The sequence below is a fragment of the Mandrillus leucophaeus genome, unplaced genomic scaffold (genome assembly GCF_000951045.1).
Source record: "Mandrillus leucophaeus isolate KB7577 unplaced genomic scaffold, Mleu.le_1.0 Scaffold246, whole genome shotgun sequence".
In the NCBI taxonomy this organism is placed as follows: Eukaryota; Metazoa; Chordata; class Mammalia; order Primates; family Cercopithecidae; genus Mandrillus; species Mandrillus leucophaeus.
This window is the reverse complement of record NW_012102543.1, coordinates 601,215-618,550: the sequence shown is the minus strand read 5'-3', so window position 1 is coordinate 618,550 and position 17,336 is coordinate 601,215. Positions and strand designations below refer to the sequence as shown.

The window sequence follows — 17,336 nt, the reverse complement described above, 5'->3', positions numbered from 1 at the left end:
TTTTTTTTTTTTTTTTTAACTTCCTTGTGGAGCTGGGCTAGCCCATAGGCAGTACACTGAGAGCAGCCTGTTTATTCCTTTTATAGTACTATCCCACTGTATAATTATCCTGTTTATTGTCTGTCTCCCTCTGCTTGAAAGCAGTTCATGAGAGCCAGGAACCTTATCTGTTTGCTCCCTGTTGTATCCCTGGCACTGCACCTAGCACAGTGTCTGGCACATAGCTGGCACTTACCTTTTTTAGGGGGGACAGTTCCCAGTGAAAACTAGAAAAATCGCTAGACAAATTTTAAAAGAGCTGTAACACTTATTTTTAAAATTAATTAATAATTAGTGATTAGAAATTAAGACCGGGCAGAGTGGTTCACGCCTGTAATTCCAGCACTTTGGGAGGTCAGGGCTGGGCGGATTACCTGAGGTCAGGAGTTTGAGACCAGCCTGGCTAACATGGTGAAACCCCGTTTCTACTTAAAAAAACAAAAAAAAACAACAAAAAAAAATTAACCAGGTGTGGTGATACGCGCCTGTAATCCCAGCTACTTGGGAGACTGAGGCAGGAGAATCACTTGAACCTGGGAGGCCGAGGTTGCAGTGAGCCGAGATCGCACCACTGCACTCCAGCCTGGGCAACAAGAGCAAAACTCCATCTCAAAAAAAAAAAAAGTTAAAGTCAAATAGAAAAAGGACATAGATGAAAAAGCACTCAACTGTCCTGATAATAAGAGAAATAGATATTAAAATTATGCCAAGATTCCATATTTCTCCCATCAGATTGGTAAAAATCTAAGCACTTGCTAACATAAGGTGTTAGCAACAGTGTGGTGAAGTAGGCAATCTCTTGCATTGCTGAGTCTCTAAATTGGTGTAATCCATAGGGAGGGCAATTTGGCATTCTCTCTCTCTCTCTCTCTCTCTCTCTCTCTCTCTCACCTGCAGTCCCAGCTGCTCAGCAGGCTGAGGTGGGAGGATTGCTTGAGCTTGGGAGGTCAAGACTGTGGTAAGCTGTGACTATGCCACTGCACTCAAGCCTAGTGACAGAGAATCTATCTCAAAAATAAGAATGAGGATATTCTTTATGTACTGATGTGTAGAAAAATCTCTTAAGATACATAGTTAAGTGGAGAAAACAAAATGCTGCATGGTACATTTACTGTACTACCATTTGTGTGAAAAGGGGGAGTAAGAGTGTGTGTTTGTATTTGCTTGCATATGTACAAAGAAACTTTGAAAGGATTCACAGGAGAACAATAACAGTAGTAAGCAGGGGGATTAGGAAACTAGGTATATATTAAGAGGGAGATTTTATACTCTATACCTTTTAATACTTTCTTTGAAACCACGTGAATGTTTCACCTGTGTATTTATTTATTTTATTTTTAATTTTTGCTTTACCTGCTTTTAACAAATAAATTGTACTTTTTTTGAAGAGCCCTATTTTTCCTTTCGATTATTATCTGTAGATTCTTATGTCACATTTTACTTTAATAGCACATTTAAACAGAATACAGTCTTTAAATGGAAGCTGACAATTTATTTCCCTGGAGAATTTTTGAAGTACAATAACATTTGATTGATTGAACTTTATTTAGTAAGAATTCTTAGCACACTCCCTCCCAGGCACACCTACGTGGTGCTTCATTTTCAGTGAACTACAAATCTCTGAAACCCAAAACTCCAATCTAGAAGTACAAGACGGCTGGACTCGATGGCTCATGCCTGTAATCCCAGCACTTTGGGAGGATTTCTTGAGCCCAGAAGTTCAAGACCAGCTTGGGCAACATGGTGAAGCTTTGTCTCTACAAAAAATTAGCCAGGCTTCACAAACAGTCTTTTAGGAATCATTCATTAATTAACTCAACAAATATTTATTGAGTACAGGAGACACTAGAGATCCAGCAAAGATCAAGAACTTGTGCTGTCCTTGGAGAAAATTTGTATTCGAAGGAGATAAAGATGAATAATCAAGTAACAAACAGGAGCTACATCAAATGATCACAAGTACGATTCAGAGAATTAAAACCAGCAGATCAATGTAGAGAAAGGGTTCCTTACATTCGATAGTCAGGAAATTCTCTCTCTACCAGGAGGGAACTGAGTGACAAGGAACAGTCAGGTGGGAGAAGGACATTCCAGGTGAACCAGCCCTGAGTGGGGAACTAGAAGGCCAGTTTGAGAAAAGGAATGGAGAGAGGAGGAACAGTCTGTGGTCAGAGCAAGGAACAAACCATTTTAGACTTCACGAGCCTAAGAAGTTTTGATTCTGTTATGAGCATGACAAGAAGCCATGTAATCGAGTTTTAAAGGAATGACATGATTTCATTTTGTTTAAAAAAAAAAAAATCATCCTGGCTATAGTGTGGAGAATGGACTAGGGGAGCATAAAAGCAGAAAGACCAAATTAGAAGCCTATTAACAGTAACCCAAATGACAGGTAATAGTGGTTTGAACCACAAAGATTGTGGACATAGAAAGAAGTAGATAGGTCCAGGAGGTGTTTTGGAGGTATTCTGGCAGAATTTGCGGGCTGACTAGACAGAGGTACTAAGGAAGAGAAAGAAAGAATAATTCGTAGATTTGGGACTTCCTAGAAACTGGGAGAATGGTACTGCTGTTTACTGAGATAAATGGAGAAGACAGAGGAGAAGCTTAGAATAGAGTTCTGGGAGAGGTCAGAGATGGAGATCAACATTTGGGAAACAGATTTTTCTAATTCCATAGTGCCTATGATTTTCTGTTGATAGACTAAAAATGTCTGGAATTTTATATGCAGTTTCATCTGGACTGTACCCTAAGAGGAGATCAGTTATACCTTGGCACCTGCTAGTAGCCATAGGAATGTTTATATGTAGAATAAATGGTAAAACTACTGAATGCTTAATATGTGCCAGACACCATAAGATATGTCTTTCAAGTACTATCCCAGTAGAATTTACAACTCTATCAGGAGATACTTTTTTCTCACCATTTTACAGATGAAGACATTGAAGTTCAAAGAGGTTAAATAACTTGCCCCAAATCACACTATATAGAAGAGAAATCCAAATCCTGGTAGTCTGACCCCAGAACTTGGGCTAATTACCACTATATAATACAGTGTCACTGGGGTAAACCCAAGATATGATAACATAAGTTAGAGACTTTTAAATTCCAAATTTCACACACTATGATTTCACCCATAAAATACAGTGATTCAGCCATAGTCTTCTGATTAATTGGAGTACCCTATAAAATACTTTAGGAACTTCTTTTATTTTCATATATATATGTTCATTCATAAATTAAATCTGGACAGCCAATGAATCTGCCATTTTTGTCTGTAACCAACACTTCTGTCACCAAATTGTACTTTTTTTTGTTTTTTTTTTTGAGACGGAATCTCATTCTGTCACCCAGGCTGGAGTACAGTGGCACAATCTTGGCTTACTGCAACCTCTGCCTCCTGGGTTCAAGCGATTCGCCTGCCTCAGCCTCCCAAGTAGCTGGGATTACAGGTGCCCACCACCACGCTGGCTAATTTTTATATTTTTAATAGAGACAAGGTTTCACCATGTTGGCCAGGCTGGTCTTGAATTCCTGACCTCAGGTGATCCGCCTGCCTCAGCCTCCCAGAGTGCTGGGGTTACAGGCATGAGCCACCACGCCCAGCCCAAATTGTACTTTTTTTAAATAAAGAAATTAAAACAGTATCTTTTTCCTTAAAGATGGTGTCTCACTACATTTCCTGGGCTGCACTTGACTATAGGTGTGTGCCACCATTCCTGAAAACAAAATCAGTTTTGAAAGTAGTATCTGGGCTGGGCATGGTGGCTCACACCTTTAATCCCAGCACTTTGGGAGGCTGAGGCGAGCAGATCACCTGAGGTCAGGAGTTCAAGACCAGCCTGACCAACATGGATAAGACCCCGTCTCTACTAAAAATACAAAAAATTAGCCAGGCGTGGTGGTGCATGCCTGTATATCCTAGCTACTCAGGAGGCTGAGGCAGGAGAATTGCTTGAACCCAGGAAGCAGATGTTGTGGTGAGCCGAGATCGTGCCATTGCACTCCAGTCTGGGCAACAAGAGCAAAACTCCATTTAAAAAAAAAAAAAGGTGGTATCTGACCAGGCACACTGGCTCATGCCTGTAATCCCAGCATTTTGTGAGGCCGAGGTGGGTGGATCATGAGGTCAGGAGTTCGAGACCAGCCTGGCCAACATGGTGAAACCCTGTCTCTACTAAAATACAAAAATTAGCCGGCGCAGTGGCGGATGCCTGTAATCCCAGCTACTCGGGAGGCTGAGGCAGGAGAATCGCTTGAACCTGGGAGGCAGAGGTTGCAGTGAACCGAGATTGTGCCACTGCACTCTAGCCTGGGTGACAGAGCAAGACTCTGTCTCGGAAAGAAAGAAAAAAAAAAAGTGTCCATGGCTGGGCACAGTGGCTCATGCATGTAATCCTAGCACTTCAGGAGGTAGAGGTGGGTGAATCACTTGAGGCCAGGAGTTTGAGACCAGCCTGGCCAACATGGTGAAACTCTGTCTCTACTAAAAATACAAAAATTAGCCGGGTGTTGTGGCGCACACCTGTAATCCCAGCTCCTCGGGAGGCTGAGGCACGAGAATCGCTTGAACCTGGGAGGCAGAGGTTTCAGTGAGCCAAGATTGTGCCACTACTAGGCGACTAAATGAGACTCTGTCTTCAAAATAATAATAATAATAAATAAAAGTAGTGTCCAACATACTACAAAGAGGAAGGGTTTGTGAATGTGTATATTACTGTTAAGTTAAACAGTGTTCTAGTATCCATCTCATTATCAGCCTTGGGTAGGGCAGGGCAGGGCAGGGTAGGGCAGGGTTGAGTTGGCTAATGTTCATTATAAACCAGATCATCCGGTTGGGGACCGTGAATGAGCATATGATTGCCCGTTTCATGCTAGACTTAGCTAATTAAACTGTTCATATGACCTAAACTGATGGCTGTGGTGCCATAGAAAGAAAACAAGTTTTGAGGCAAGAGACTTTAGTTTGATTCCTACCTCTGCTGTTTTCTGGTTGTGAGATTTTGGATCAGTTGCTTTTGTGTTCATTTACCAAAACTTCTCCAGACAAAAAGAATAAGTAAGATAATGTGACAGTGCCTTGTAAATATCAAATACTATATAGAGATAGCTATTATTACTTGTATGTTTATTGTGAACATTAATCAGCCAATCAAGTTGTTCAGACTTGTACTGCTGAACATCAATTGCAGATATAACTTTTTTGGCAGATGACTTAGTCACCTCCGTCTGTGGAAGAATAAAAGTATGAATTCTCAATTCTCCTGCTTCTTGCTGTCTATCACACTATGTTCTGGTCCCTTTGGCCTCACCTTCTGTATAACCATTTCCATTCTACTGGGCTTTAGCCACTCTGGTGACTTGTGTTCAGCAAAAATAATCTTTCTTGATGGGTGGTATAGATATTTCTACCTTTTATGCTTTAGAATAGTTTCCTTTCCATTTCTCGTAGGGATTGGGTCTTCATAACTGTTTGAAGAGAAATCCTGACTTCCAGACTGAAGGAGAGGGCACCATGCCTTTATATCACCAGCCTCTGTCTTTTTTTTGTTCCCCTCTGTCTTAGTTCATTTTGTATTGCTATAACAGAATACCGCAGACTGAGTGATTTATTTATTTATTTATTTATTTGTTGTTTGTTTTCTTCTTTTTTGTATCTTTATTTATTTTTTATCTTTTTGAGACTGGGTGATTTATAAAGAAAAGAAATTTATTCAACTCATGGTTCTTGAGGCTGGAAAGTCCAAGAGTATATGGTACCAGCACCTGAGGAGGATTATCCCTTGGTGGATAGGCAGAAGGGCAAGAGAGAGCTTGCTTTTGTAACAAAGTCACTCCCACGATAACTAACCTGCTCCTGCGATAGCGACATAACAGGTTCAGTATCCCTGATTTGAAAGTCTGAAATTCAAAGTGCTCCCAAATCCGAACCTTTCTGAGTACCAGTGTGATGCTCAAAGGCAATGCTTATTGGAGTGTTTTAGATTTTGGATTTTTAGATTTGGTATGTTCAACCTGTAAGTATAATGGAAATATTCAAAAATGCAAAATCTGAAACACTTCTGTTCCCAAACATTTCAGATAAAGGATACTGAACCTGTAATCCATTCATGAAGGCAGAGTCCTCATGACCCAGTCACTTCCTAAAGGCCTCACCTCTTGATACCACCACAATGGCAACCAAGTTTCCAGTACATGAACTTTCCAGGGGAACATTCAAACTATAGCACCCTCCTTTATCCCTTACCCTATTCCATTAGTTTTAATACCCACTTTGTCTCTTCCTCTAGTCTTCAGTCTACGCTTTGACGTGATAGGTATGCTCAAGTTTCTAAGAGCTCTAAAATAACCTTTTCTGGTTTTGTCTTCCTTTCCAGTGGGGTTGGATAAAATAACTTTTTCAAGTTAAATCCCTCTCTATTGCAAGCCTCTTCCACCTTTTTTTTTTTTTTTTTTTGCTTCGAAGAATGATTGCTTTTACCTTCTCAATTCTCAATCATTTTCCAGCCCATTGTGATTTAGGACATTGATACAGAAGGGCTGGGCTCCCAGCTAAATTCCACCCTTAAACCTGGAACTGCAGCCCTAAGTGAAAACAGCTGACCCCATTTTTCCCCACCCAAATGTTGCCTCTTTGGCCTGCCATGCCCCTATCCTGTGCCCATAAAAATATTTCAGCTGGGCTGGGCACAGTGGCTCACTCCTATAATCCCAGCACTTTGGGAGACTGAGGCAGGTGGATCAGCTGAGGTCAGGAGTTGAAGACCAGCCTGGCCAACATGGCAAAACCCTATCTCTACTAAAAATACAAAAATTAGTTGGGCGTGGTGCTGGGCACCATAATCCCAGCTACTTGGGAGGATGAGGCAGGAGAATTGCTTGAACCCAGGCAGCGGAGCTTATAGTGAGCCACAGATTGTGCCAGTGCACTCCAGCCTGGGCAACAGAGCGAGACTCTGTCTCAAAAAAAAAAAAAAAAAAAAGATTTCAGCAGCTGGCAGAATAATACAAGCAGCTGACGTCAGGGATATAAATGGCTGAGTGTTGGAAATACAAGCGACTGATTGTCAGAAATACAAGCAACTGAGCGTTGGTGATATAAGTGGCTGAGCAGTGAGCAGAAAAGCAGCTGAGCGTTGGAGACTATGGATGGATGTGGCTAACTTCAGGTGGTGCAGCTTTGGAGAATAGGCCCAGCCAGAGATGGCCTGGCTTCAGGAAAGATCACCTTCTTCCCATACCATCCCCTTTTCAACTCTCTATCCTACTGAGAACCACTTCCATCGCGCAGTAAAATCTTCTGCATACACTACCCTTCGATCTGTTCGTGTGACCTGATTATTCCTGGACACTGGAAGAGAACCTGGGTGCCAAGAGGAGAGAGCAGGGGCTGCCACCCTGACCCTCCACTGAGCTGGCTGGCCCTTGGCCATCCCTGAATGGCAGAGTTGAAGGAGCATTGATTGTAACACACTTGGATGCTGCTGCGGGCCTGCACAGAGCCTGCTCCTGCCAGAGAGGAGCAACCGACTGGTTCCTGCATTCGTTTGCTCTGGTTCCCACACTCACTCGCTCGCTTGCACACTTCCTCTTGCAAGGGGTTTGAGTGTGTGGTGGCCGAGTAAACGAGCCACGCTCTGAGCCATGAGGGGATCAAGGGAGTTATCCCGTCTCATCTCAACCCGACTTTCCTCTTCACTGTTTTACTTTTGTAAAACCCTTGATGAACTTCCCATTGCCAGTTCAGGGTCTTTTTAGCTCTCATCCTGCCATACTGTTGATGACACCTCTTTGATTTGTGCTCCACTTTTAGCTTCTGTGTTATATTGATTCCTGAGTTTTCTTCCCTCTCCTCTATTCTCTTAATCTCATTTTCTGGTTTTCTCCCATCACCTGCTGGTTAAGCTTAGGGGTTATTTACACTTCTCTCCTTGGTCATCTTTTTACTGTATTTTTCCCTCCACAGCTATTTCATCCATTTCTGAGGCCTGAGATTTCATCCATTTCTGAGGCTATAGAGACCATTGACTTCCTCTGACCCTTCTGAGCTTGAAAGTCCTATTGGTAACTGCCATTGGACTTGACTGCCTGGTTACATCTCTAACTAAAGTACTTCTGTCTTCCAGTCTGCTTATCTTACTGTGTTCCATATCTCTACCAATGCTAGTTCCTTATGCTAGAAATCTCATTCATTGCCACTCAGTCAAGTTTGCTAAAAATGAAACAGCTGATTATGTCACTTCTTTGACCTTACCACTTTTTTTTTTTTTTTTTTTTTTGTAAGCCTTGCTTTGTCACCCAGGCTGGAATGTAGTGGCATAATCTCTGCTAACTGCAGCCTCCACCTCCCAGGTTCAGGTGATTCTCCTACCTTAGCCTCATGAGTAGCTGAGATTACAGGCATGTGCCACCATGCCCGACTAATTTTTATATTTTTAGTAGAAACAGGGTTTCACCATGTTGGCCAGGCTGGTGTCAAACTCCTGACTTCAAGTGATCCGCCCACCTTGGCCTCCCAAAGTGCTGGGATTTCAGGCGCCCGGCCTGTTACTTCTTGATTATATGCTAAACAAGGGATGGATTACTCTTGAGTTTTCTGGGAAAGAGGTGGACAATTCCCGGAACTAAGGATCCCTCCCCTTTTTAGACCATACAAGGTAACTTCTGGACTTTGCCATGGCATCTGTAAACTGTCATGGTGCCGGCAGGGAGTGTCTTTTAGCATGCTAATGTATTATAATTAGCGTATAGTGAGCAGTGAGGATGACCAGAGGTCACTCTGCTCACCATCTTGGTTTTGGTGGGTTTTGGTCAGCTTCTTTATTGCAACCTGTTTTATCAGCAAGGTCTTTATGGGCTGTATCTTGTGCTGACTTCCAATCTCATCCCGTAACTAAGAGTACCTAACCTCCTGCGAATGCAGTCCAGTAGGTCTCGCCCTTATTTTACCCAGCCCCTATTCAAGATAGAGTTGCTCTGGTCCAAATGCCTCTGACACAAGGATTTTAAAGTCTTATTAATTAGGGTAAGAGAGTTCCTTGCATAAGTGGTCTGAATCACAGAAAGCTGAATTTGAAAAAGGTGCTTGGAGCTGCAGCCAGTAAACAAGGTTTAATGCAGGTGTCAGTCTTTAAGCTACATCTCAAAGGATAAGTACAATTGTATTTTGTTGGGATGAACAGAGAGAATGGAGCAAGCCAAGACCCAGGTAAAAGAGAGGACCTGAGTGCCTTCAGTGAACAGTGATAGATAATCTAGACTTTTAAACTGCATACTTCCTGTAAATAGTTTTTTCTTGCTTCAGGTTTTTAGAACTCATGTAGTGACGGGTCTGTTGTTAATCTCAGGTCGAACCGTTACCTTGATTCTGCTGAGAATCTGATTTACTGAAAACGTTTTTCTTGTACTTATAGAATGACAATAGAGAACGGCAGGAGCACAACGACAGGCGGAGCCTTGGCCACCCTGAGCCATTATCTAATGGACGACCCCAGGGTAACTCTCGGCAGGTGGTGGAGCAAGATGAAGAAGAAGATGAGGAGCTGACATTGAAATATGGCGCCAAACATGTGATCATGCTCTTTGTCCCCGTGACTCTCTGCATGGTGGTGGTGGTGGCTACCATCAAGTCAGTCAGCTTTTATACCCGGAAGGATGGGCAGCTGTACGTATAAGTTTTGTTTTATTATTCTCAAAGCCAGTGTGGCTTTTCTTTACAGCATATCATCATCACCTTGAAGGCCTCTGCATTGGAGGGGCAGGACTTAGCTAGAGAGTCCATCCTCTGTGATGGTCAGGAGCAGTTGAGAGAGCAAGGGGTTATTACTTGATGTTTTAAGTGGAGAAAAGGAACACTGCAGAAGTATGTTTCCTGTATGGTGTTACTGGATAGGACTGAAGTTAGGTTGAATTGAACACATAAATTCTTTTCCACCTCAGGGCCATTGGGCGCCCATTACTTTTCTGCCTGGAGTATTCTTTCCTTTTCTGACTTTGGTGGGTTAAATTCCTGTCATCCCTCTCCTCTTGGTGTTATGTATAAAGTTTCGGTGCCGCAAAAGAAATAGCACTAGAATATAAAATTTTCCTTTTAATTCTCAGCAGGGCAAGTTACTTCTCTATAGAAGGGTGCGCCCTTACAGATGGAACAATGGCAAGCGCACATTTGGACAAGGGAGGGGAAGGGGTTCTTACGCTGACACACGTGGTCCCTGCTGCTATGTTGTTCCCCTATTGGCTAGGCTTAGACCGCACAGGCTAAACTAATTCCAATTGGCTAATTTAAAGAGAATGATGGGGTGAGTGCTTTGGCAGGAGTCAGGGCAGGGCAGGTAGCAGGTAATTGGAATGAGGATGGAGCAGGTGATCAGAATGAGGGTGGAGTAGGTAATCAAAAAAGGTTGCTTTACAAGGAAGTTAAGTTTAAAAGTAGAAGGCAAATAATTGAACATACATATTGTTTGAAATTTAGAACTCACATCTAACATTGACTTAAATGTTAAATCCTCAAAGATAACATTCCTGTTTCTCCTAACACGATTAGATCCTTCTTGGTATCTTTTCTCATAGCAACTTGTTCTTTCTCACTTGTCACAATTTGCAAATATATATTTATTTACATTATTTATTTAATGCCTGATTTCCTTCTTTATTGCAAGGCCTGTGAGGGTACTGTGTCTCCGGGGTGAGGTGTATAATAAATGGCCAAACAAATCGTTAATTGGAAGGATGGATAACTAATTCAAGCCAGCACTCTCTAGACTCTTGGGGAGCTGTCATGTGGATTCCCCGGTGCTGCTGATGTCAGCCTTGGCCTCCAAGAAAAATGCTTGATTCAAATGTCATCTAGTTCCATCTCTAGGACTCTCATGGGGCCCAAAGAAGAGTTGTAATTGAGTTTTAGAATTTGAAGTTGTGAAGTGTCTGAAAAACTACATGGTGTTCTGAAAACCAAACTTTTAGCCTTTTGGTAGAGCATCTGAGACAGCAGATGAAGGGCAGGGGTTAGAACTGGAGGGATTGAACAATATTATCCGTATAGGTTAGGGTTAGGTTTGGCAACATATTATAGAACAAACATTGGCAAGCTACAGCCACAGGCCAGATCTGCCTGCTAGCTTTCCACAAAGGTGTAATAACAAAGTTATTCACAAACTTATGAATAAACTTTCTTTGGAACGTGACCATGCTCCTTGGTTTATACATTGTCTGTGGCTGCTTTCACACTACAGTAGCACAGCTGAGTGGTTGCCCTGGAGACCATATGGTCCACAGAGCTGATTTTTTATAGAAATGTTTCTGACTTTGTTAATAGAAAATCAAAACAACTGGTTTAAATAATGCACATACTTTCTCTCTCGTAGAGTAGTGCAGAGGTAGGCAGTCCAGATTAGTACAGTGGCTTCACATTCATCAAGGACTCAATCTCCTTCTTTCTTCTTTAGCTTCTAACCTCTAGGTTACTTCAGGGTCCACGCTGGAGCGCTAGCCTTCATTCTGACAGTAGGAAGGAGTAGGGGAGAAAAGAACATAGGACATGTCAGCAGAATTCACTCCTTTCTTAGAAGTTCCATACACAACACATCTCCCTAAAAGTCATTGCCATTACTTGTTCTCATAGCTATTCATAAATATAAGGGAGTCAGAAGTAAAGTCTTTTTGGCTGGGAATATTGGCACCTGGAATAAAAATGTTTTTCTGTGAATGAGAAACAAGGGGAAGATGGATATGTGACATTATCTTAAGACAACTCCAGTTGCAATTACTCTACAGATGAGAGGCATTAATTATAAGCCATATTACCTTTCTTCTGACAACCACTTGTCAGCCCACATGGTTTCTGTGGCAGAATCTGGTTCTATAACAAGTTCCTAATAAGCTGTAGCCAAAAAACATTTGATGAGGTATTATAATTATTTCAATATAAAGCACCCACTAGATGGAGCCAGTGTCTGGTTCATATGTAAGTCCTTTCCATATGTTAGATACTTTCTTTGAAGCAATTAGAGTGTAACTGTTTTTCTCAGGTGAAAAATTCTTAGCTAGATTGGTGAGTTGGGGAAAAGTGACTTATAAGATATGAATTGAATCGAGAAAAAGAAAATTCTGTATTGGAGGTGGTAATGTGGTTGGGGATCTCCATTAACACTTACCTAGGGCTTTTGTGTTTGTTTTATTGTAGAATCTATACCCCATTCACAGAAGATACCGAGACTGTGGGCCAGAGAGCCCTGCACTCAATTCTGAATGCGGCCATCATGATCAGTGTCATTGTTGTCATGACTATCCTCCTGGTGGTTCTGTATAAATACAGGTGCTATAAGGTGAGCATGAGACACAGATCTTTGCTTTCCACCCTGTTCTTATGGTTGGGTATTCCTGTCACAGTAACTTAACTGATCTAGGGAAGAAAAAATGTTTTGTCTTCTAGAGCTAAGTTAGTTTTTAGTTTTGTTCCTCTTCACTGTGGAACATTCAAAAAATATAAAAAGGAAGCCAGGTGCATGTGTAATGCCAGGCTCAGAGGCTGAGGCAGGAGGATCGCTTGGGCCCAGGAGTTCACAATCAGCCTGGGCAACATAGCAAGAGCCTGTCTGTATTAAAGAAAACAAAAAACAAATATTGGAAGTATTTTATATGCATGGAATCTATATGTCATGAAAAAAGTAGTGTAAAATATATATATTATGATTAATTATCAAGAGTTAGTGATAATGCATATTATTTTGGATTTCAATGCCTTTTTAGGCCATTGTCTCAAACAATAAAACCAGAAAACAAAAAAGGTATAACTGAAAAATAAACATTTTCATATAAAAGCACAATCTAAGTGGGTTTTTGTTTGTTTGTTTGTTTGTTGAAACAGGGCTTTGCCCTGTCACCCAGCCTGGAGTGAAGTGCAGTGGCGCGATTTCGGCTCACTGCGGCCTCAACCCACCAGTTTCAAGCGATTCTCCTGCCTCTGCCTCCCCATTAGCTGGAATTACAGGCGCCCACCACCACACTCAGCTAATTTTTGTATTTTCAGTAGAGACGGGGTTTCACCATGTTGGCCAGGCTGGTCTCAAACTCCTGGCCTCAAGTGAACTTCCCGCCTTGGTCTCCCAAAGTGCTGGGATTACAGGTATGAGCCACTGCGCCTGGCCCTAAGTGGTTTTAATATTTTGATTGACAGTATACTGAAGAAATACACTCTAAGACCTTTGTGAATCTCCTCATTCACAAATAACACTATAGGATATAATGGTCCCTATAAAATACGGTATAACTAAAGTCAGATTTTCATGTTAGAGTACAGAACAATAAAGCCATGTTCAGATGCTGGTATTAAACTCACTGGTGACTGGTCACACCTTGCCTAAACTGGTAGCCATCATGCACCCCCTCACCATCTCTACCGTATTACTTCATTCCTCGGAAAGTGGGGCGCTGGGAGGTTGTACAGGAAAGACACAGACACACCCTTCTCAGCCTCTCCTCCCCTAGCTTGCTCTTTTGCCAAGTGGCCTACTGCTGAGTTTCAGCCAACTAGCACGTTTCAGACTCATACCTTAGAAAAAGTTACACATTATCACAAGTCATACACCTTTTAAGATCATTTTCAAATAATAGAAATTATAAATGTTCAGCCAGACATGGTAGCTCATGCCTGTAATCCCAGAACTTTGGGAGGCCAAGGCAGGAGGATTGCTTGAGGTCAGGAGTTTTTTTGTTGTTGTTGTTTTCCTCCCGAGACAAAGTCTCGCTCTTGTCCCACAGGCTGGAGTGCGATGGTTCGATCTTGGCTCACTGCAAGTTCTGCCTCCCGGGTTCAAGCCATTCTGCTGCCTCAGCCCCCTGAGTAGCTGGGATTACAGGCACCTGCCACCACGCCCGACTAATTTTTGTATTTTTGGTAGAGACTGGTTTTTATCATGTTGGCCATGGTTGGTCTAGAACTGCTGATCTCAGGTGATGTGCCCGGCCGAGGTCAGGGGTTTGAGACCAGCCTGAGCAACATAGTGAGACCTGTCTCTACCAAAAAAAAAAATAAATTAACTTTCCAAATGTTGGAATCTACTCTGTTTCTTTCTAGTGTTTATTTCTGTATACTTTTCTAACGTGGTTAAAATGTATAATCAGTATGTGTCCTTTTACTTTGGTGTGAGCATTTTTTCTATTATAAATTCTTAGAAAATATTTCTATGGCTATGAGATATTTGACTCAAGTACCTTATAATTTACTTCTCAAATGTCCCTGATGTTGCACATTTGTTTCTAGTGTTTCACTATTTTAAAAAACAGTAATGTCTGTCTTTATGCCTAGAGCTTTTTCAGTTTTTCAAATTATTTCCTTCGGGTAAAATCCTAGAAGCAGAATTTCTGGGGCAAATTATCTACGTATTTGTAACTCTCTTGGGATACAAAATCCCATTTTCAAAAAGCTTATGTCAGTTTGTACTTAACACCGGTAGTGAATGAGAGTATCTCTCATACCCCACCAGTGCTGAATTTCTTTTTTAAAACTATGTGCTGGTTTTTATAGGTAAAGAAAATGTCTTAATTTGCATTTAGTTGGTTACTAGTAATATCAATACCTTTCAATGCTTGTAAACTTTAAAATTATACAGAGTTTAACCTTGCTTGTTGAACATTTGAGTGAGTGGAAGTGTTAAGTGATAGCCGTCTGTATAATCTGTTAGTAATGTATGGATACCATTAAAGATGACAGGTATGCGTGATGATGACAGGTTGTTACCAACACTCAGAAGGCCAAAAAGCAAGTGATATAAACCCATGCTGGGAAGCATTTGCCTCCCCCACTTTAAAAATGCTAGTTTCTTAATTCCTTTTCTTTATCCCTTTTTCACCATATATATTTTGTCTGCATGTGTTTACTTGCCTTTGGTTTCCTTGCTTTAGTAGACTGATCTTGTGACTTTTACCAGGATCCCATTATACTTTTGTTCTTCTGTTTATTTCTCAGATTTTATTGGAGGGTGGAATTCTACTTTTTCTTTCTTATAATTTAGAATTTACATACAGATTTCCTGCCTTTCCCTTACAAAATACCTTTGTAATTGGATAGGTGGAGCTCTGGACTCAGAGTTCTTTCTCCTAGTAATCTTAGGAAATTATTTAATTTTTCTGTATTTTCATATTTTCACACATAAAAGAGAAAGCACCATCTCTAAGCTACCTCTTCTTTTCTCTGTTTTAAGCATGTATGGGTTTTCCCAGTCTTGGGCAGTGACATGTACAGGACAAGTATCGCTTTACATCCGCCTTGTTTAATTTAAATACGAACTCTTTGAGGTAACCCCTACTATTATCCCAGTTTTATGGATGAGGCACTGAGGCAGGGGTCACACAACTAGTGTGGGTCAGAACCTAATGGGTCAGAATGGATATTTGAGTACAGAGTTTGGCCTGGATTGACACACATAGCTATTACATAAGATTCCTCTCACATTCAGTCCTCAGCTCCCTGAAGTGTGGGTTCTCTTTTCATGCCTCCATGGAAACTGCGTATCATGTGGTTACCAGTTTTTCCTTTGGTCGTATCTGCTGATGTTTTTGAACCAGATTTTTCTGGACCTTATTGCCATTTGACTTATTTATTGCCTCCCGCTTCACATTGACTCTGGCTTTTGCTTTTCTTCCTACTTTGGTCCTCTTTGCAGTTTCCTAAAGCTAACCAGCCATGATTCTCAGATGATGGACTTTTTCGTCTCTCCCATTACTTCTTGGGAAATTATATTTTAATCTCATGGTTTAAATTTTCATCCTTAAACATAACTTTTAATGTAGTATTTTTAGCCCAGAAGGGCCCGTGGTTGGTTTTCTGCTTTGCATATCTCTTCTACTCAGATACCTGGTAGCATGTAAATCGAACGACTTATCCTTTATACCATTTCATTATCATCAGTAGGACTGCTTTGCTGGGGTTGTGTGTGTGTGTGTGTGTGTGTGTGTGTGTGTGTGTGAGAGAGAGGTGAAGTCTTGCTTTGTCACCTAAGCTAGAGTGTTAGGATTACAGGCGTGAGCCGCTATGCCAGGACAGCTGTTTTCTTCTAGTATTATTTGCCCTCTGTCTGAACATCTTCCTTTAGTAATTCTTTTAGAGCAAGTCAGCTGGCCTCAATTTGTTTCAAGTTTTCTTCACCTTAGGATGTTTTAATTTTACCTTTATTACTGAAGGATATTGTTACTGGGCAGAAAATTGTCTTGATGTTTCCCTTTTTCAGCATTTAAAAAATGCTATTCTGCTTTCTCTTAGCTTCCCTGGTTTCTGATAAAAATCAGTCATTTGAATCACTGTTCTTCTATAAGTAATACATTGTTTTGTTCTGGTCACTTTCAAAATTTTCTTTTTCTTTTCAGCAGTTATGGAACTGTGGGAGGATTTCTTTGTTCATTCTGTTCGGAGTTCACTGAGCTTTTTGAATCTCTAGGTTTATGTCTTTACCAAATTTGGAAAATTTTCAACCATTATTTCTTCAAAATTTTTCTGTACCACATTCTTTACTCTCTTTTTTTTTTTTTTTGAGTTGGAGTCTCACTCTGTCACCCAGGCTGGAGTGCAGTGTTGCGATCTTGGTTCATTGCAACCTCTGCCTCCCTGGTTCAAGTGATTCTCCTGCCTCAGCCTCTCAAAGTGCTGGGATTATGGGTGCCTGTTACCATGCCTGGCTAATTTTGTTAATTTTTAGTAGAGACAGGGTTTTACCACATTGACCAGGCTGGTCTTGAACTCCTGGCCTTAAGTATTTTGCCTGCTTGGGCCTCCCAAAGTGCTGGGTTACAGGTGTGAGCCACCACACTCGGCTTTTTTTTTTCTTTTTTTTTTTAATTTTGAGACTGAGTCTTGCTTTGTCGGCCAGGCTGGAGTGCAGTGGTGCAATCTTGGCTCACTGCAACCTCTGCCTCCCTGGTTCAAGCTATTCTCCTGCCTCAGCCTCCCAGAGTGCTGGGATTATGGGTGCCTGTTACCATGCTTGGCTAATATTGTTAATTTTTAGTAGAGACGGGGTTTTACCACATTGACCAGGCTGGTCTTGAACTCCTGACCTTAAGTATTCTGCCTGCCTGGGCCTCCCAAAGTGCTGGGTTACAGGTGTGAGCCACCACACCCGGCCCCCCCCCTTTTTTTTTTTTTTTTGGGGCTGAGACAGAGTCTTGCTCTGTTGCCCAGGCTGGAGTGCACTGGTGTGGTCTCGGCTCACCATCGAATGCAGCAAAAGCCAAAGTCCTTACCACGGTCTTTCAGGCCCTACAAGACCAGTTCCCCCCGCCCCCCCCCCTTTTTTTTTTTTTTT

The 17,336-nt window shown here is 41.6% G+C and overlaps 1 protein-coding gene across 5 annotated transcripts in view; it reads left to right on the top strand.

Annotated features, from left to right (window-relative positions):
* The window catches only part of PSEN1 (presenilin 1), a 95,894-nt gene that overhangs the window by 39,603 nt on the left and 38,955 nt on the right, over positions 1 to 17,336 (top strand). For 4 of the 5 annotated variants that reach the window (XM_011983101.1, XM_011983099.1, XM_011983100.1 and 1 more), the window contains 2 exons: positions 9,453 to 9,703; positions 12,221 to 12,362. In XM_011983101.1, coding sequence (XP_011838491.1) covers positions 9,453 to 9,703; positions 12,221 to 12,362 — 393 coding nt within the window. Of the gene's footprint in view, positions 1 to 6,477; positions 8,104 to 9,452; positions 9,704 to 12,220; positions 12,363 to 17,336 lie in introns of those variants that run through there. The other variant, XM_011983104.1, reaches the window with a different exon arrangement.